This window comes from Octodon degus, unplaced genomic scaffold, assembly GCF_000260255.1.
Source record: "Octodon degus isolate 3935 unplaced genomic scaffold, OctDeg1.0 scaffold00010, whole genome shotgun sequence".
NCBI lineage: Eukaryota > Metazoa > Chordata > Mammalia > Rodentia > Octodontidae > Octodon > Octodon degus.
In genome coordinates, this window is record NW_004524586.1 from 24,810,752 (window position 1) to 24,813,251 (window position 2,500).

Below are 2,500 nucleotides of genomic sequence, written 5' to 3' on the forward strand. Positions count from 1 at the left end.
TTGAAGCAGGACAGTCCCACAACATTCCTTTTCCTGTCTCTTGCCTTCAAGAATTGGAATTTTCTTTTTTTTTTAGAATTGGAATTTTCTGATTCATGTTTATCTTCGCGCTCTCGTAGGTCAAAGGGCTTTGTTAGTATGTGGTATTAAAATTATAACCATGTGATCTTTTCAAACAGAAACATTATTTCTGTAAAACTTGAACACTTTTGGGATGTTCTTTTTTCTTCAGGATGCCTAAAATAACCAAGTGCAATGCTGTCCTTTGAATTTAGGGAGTGTCAGTGGTCTTCAGTGGTGTGGAGAGTCAAAACGTTTGGAAACTGAAGCTTCCACGGGACAACAGCTGAACTCCCTAAACCTCTCCTCACCTTTTGATCTGAATTTTCCATTGCCTGGAGAGAAGGGCCCTGCCTGTCTTGTAAAGGTAATGTAATAAAACTTTTCTTACCCTTGACACTGATATGTATGTTACCTATCTAGGAAATTAACATAAAGGACTGTAGCATTTGTCTCCCTGTTTTTTTGATAATGTAACTAATGAGTAGAAATGTAAAGACCCATGGCAACAAAAACTGTATAGGCTTTGGGGCAAGAGTAAGACATGGGTCTCCCTGGGGAAAAACCAGGTTGTCAAGAAAGCCTCATTCTTCACTGGTGATTCTAGAAGAAAATCTGGATTTTTCTCTTTTGATTTTTATTCCTGTCTTGTCCAGCTTCTAGAGTTAGCCTGCATTCCTTGACTTGGCAAAGAATAATAAGACTGGGCTTGGTGATGCGCACCTATAATCCCAGCCGTTGGGAGGGTGAAATCAGGAGGCTCCCTACAAGTGTGATCTGTAATGAGACCCTGTAGATCCTGTACTCAATACATAAAATAATAATAATAACTTGAATTTAAAATACAATAGAAACTGTTTAAAGTTTATCCTCCTAGAATCTTTCTTATTCTGGTTTTGTTTTAGTTTTTGGTTTATTTTTGTTTTTTGTTTTTTGATGTTCATAAGTCAGTAAGTGATAGGATCAGAAGTGATTGCCAGAAATTTAGGTTTTTGGGGTTGTTTGTTTGTTTGTGTTTTTTTGGGGTTTTTTTGTGTTTGTTTGTTTGTTTGTGCGGAACCGGGGATTGAACTCAGGCCCTTCCACTTGCCAGGGAAGCACTTATTCCACTGAGCCATCTCCCCTGCCCTTTTTTTCTTTTTTTGTTTTTTGTTTGTTTTGTTTGTGTTTTTGAGACAGGGTCTCTCTGCAGTTCAGGGTCGTCTTGAGTTCACTTTGTAGCCCAGGTCAGTCTCAAACTCGCAACAGTCGTCCTGCCTCAGCTTCCCAAGTGCTGGGATTACAGGTGTGTGCCACCATGCATGACTAGGAATTTAGTTTTTTGGGTTTTGGGTTTTGGGTTTTTTTGCTTTTTGTTTTGTTTTGTTTGCGGAACCAGGGATTGATATCTGTCCCTTGCATTTATCAGGCAAGCACCTATTCTACTGAGCCATCTCCCCAGCCCCAAGGAATTTAGTTTAAACATATTTTTTCCCTCCTGTGAGTCTCCCATCAGTTCTCACCAGGAGGAGACTGACAATTAAGTTCATTTGGACAATTTTATATTTTTTTTATGTTAAAGTTTTTTTAATGTGGACAATTTTAAAATTTTTTTTCAGGATGAAGAAAAGTCTTTTGGTCATTATAAGTTTTGTGTTAAGCACTGATGCTACACAATTAGTCTAAAATTAATTACCTTGGCGTATTATGCTTTTGTTTTTCCTTTTCAGTGTGGTGAACAGATTTTGAAATAATGCATGTTTCCAAGTTTTGACTACCAGTTTTTGGGAAGAGCCCTTTTTGTTTTTAAATAGTGTGGTATATTTGAAATAGACATTGATCTGGGGGTCAGGGCCTGTGCTTTGGTTTTTAACCTTGCTAACAAAATGACTTTAGGGAAGTTCCTTATCTCTTCAGTTGTCAATATAAAATAAAGGAGTTAATTTAAGGTTTATTTTTTTAACCTCAGTTCAAGATGTTAGTAGTTTTAATTTGTTGGGGTTTTTTTTGTGGCCGGCTCAGCCCACCCTGGGGGAGGGGCCGGCCAGCATGTGGTGCTAGGGGATCTAACCACTGTCCCTACACTTTGCCTAAGCAGGCACTTTAGACCACTGAGCTATCTCGCCAGCCCCAAGTCATTTAGTATTAATGTGATTTCATGTGGTTACTTGTTAGGTCTATGAAGACTGGGATTGTTTCAAAGTAAATGATGTCCTTGAGTTATATGGCATCCTTTCTGTGGATCCTGTGCTAAGTATACTGAGTAATGATGAGAGGTGAGTCCATTTGCTCTTTTTTGTCTTGTTCACTCTTTTTGATGTAATTTCATACTTGCAGAAAAGTGACAGATACAGGAATTCTCCACTCCTTCCTGAGATTTACCATTTGTCAGCTCTGGTGCCCCATGAATGACATGTTGCTTTGTTATTTGCAAATGCTGTTTATGTTTACACTTTTTTTG

General features: G+C 38.3%; 1 protein-coding gene across 4 annotated transcripts in view; it reads left to right on the plus strand.

Moving 5' to 3' along the window:
• Mcmbp (minichromosome maintenance complex binding protein) overlaps nucleotides 1–2,500 on the plus strand; it is a 51,265-nt gene that overhangs the window by 28,021 nt on the left and 20,744 nt on the right. For all 4 annotated transcript variants that reach the window (XM_004625621.3, XM_023708981.1, XM_004625622.3 and 1 more), the window contains exons 7-8: nucleotides 276–427; nucleotides 2,215–2,315. In XM_004625621.3, the coding sequence (XP_004625678.1) occupies nucleotides 276–427; nucleotides 2,215–2,315 (253 nt within the window). The remainder of the gene's footprint in view (nucleotides 1–275; nucleotides 428–2,214; nucleotides 2,316–2,500) is intronic.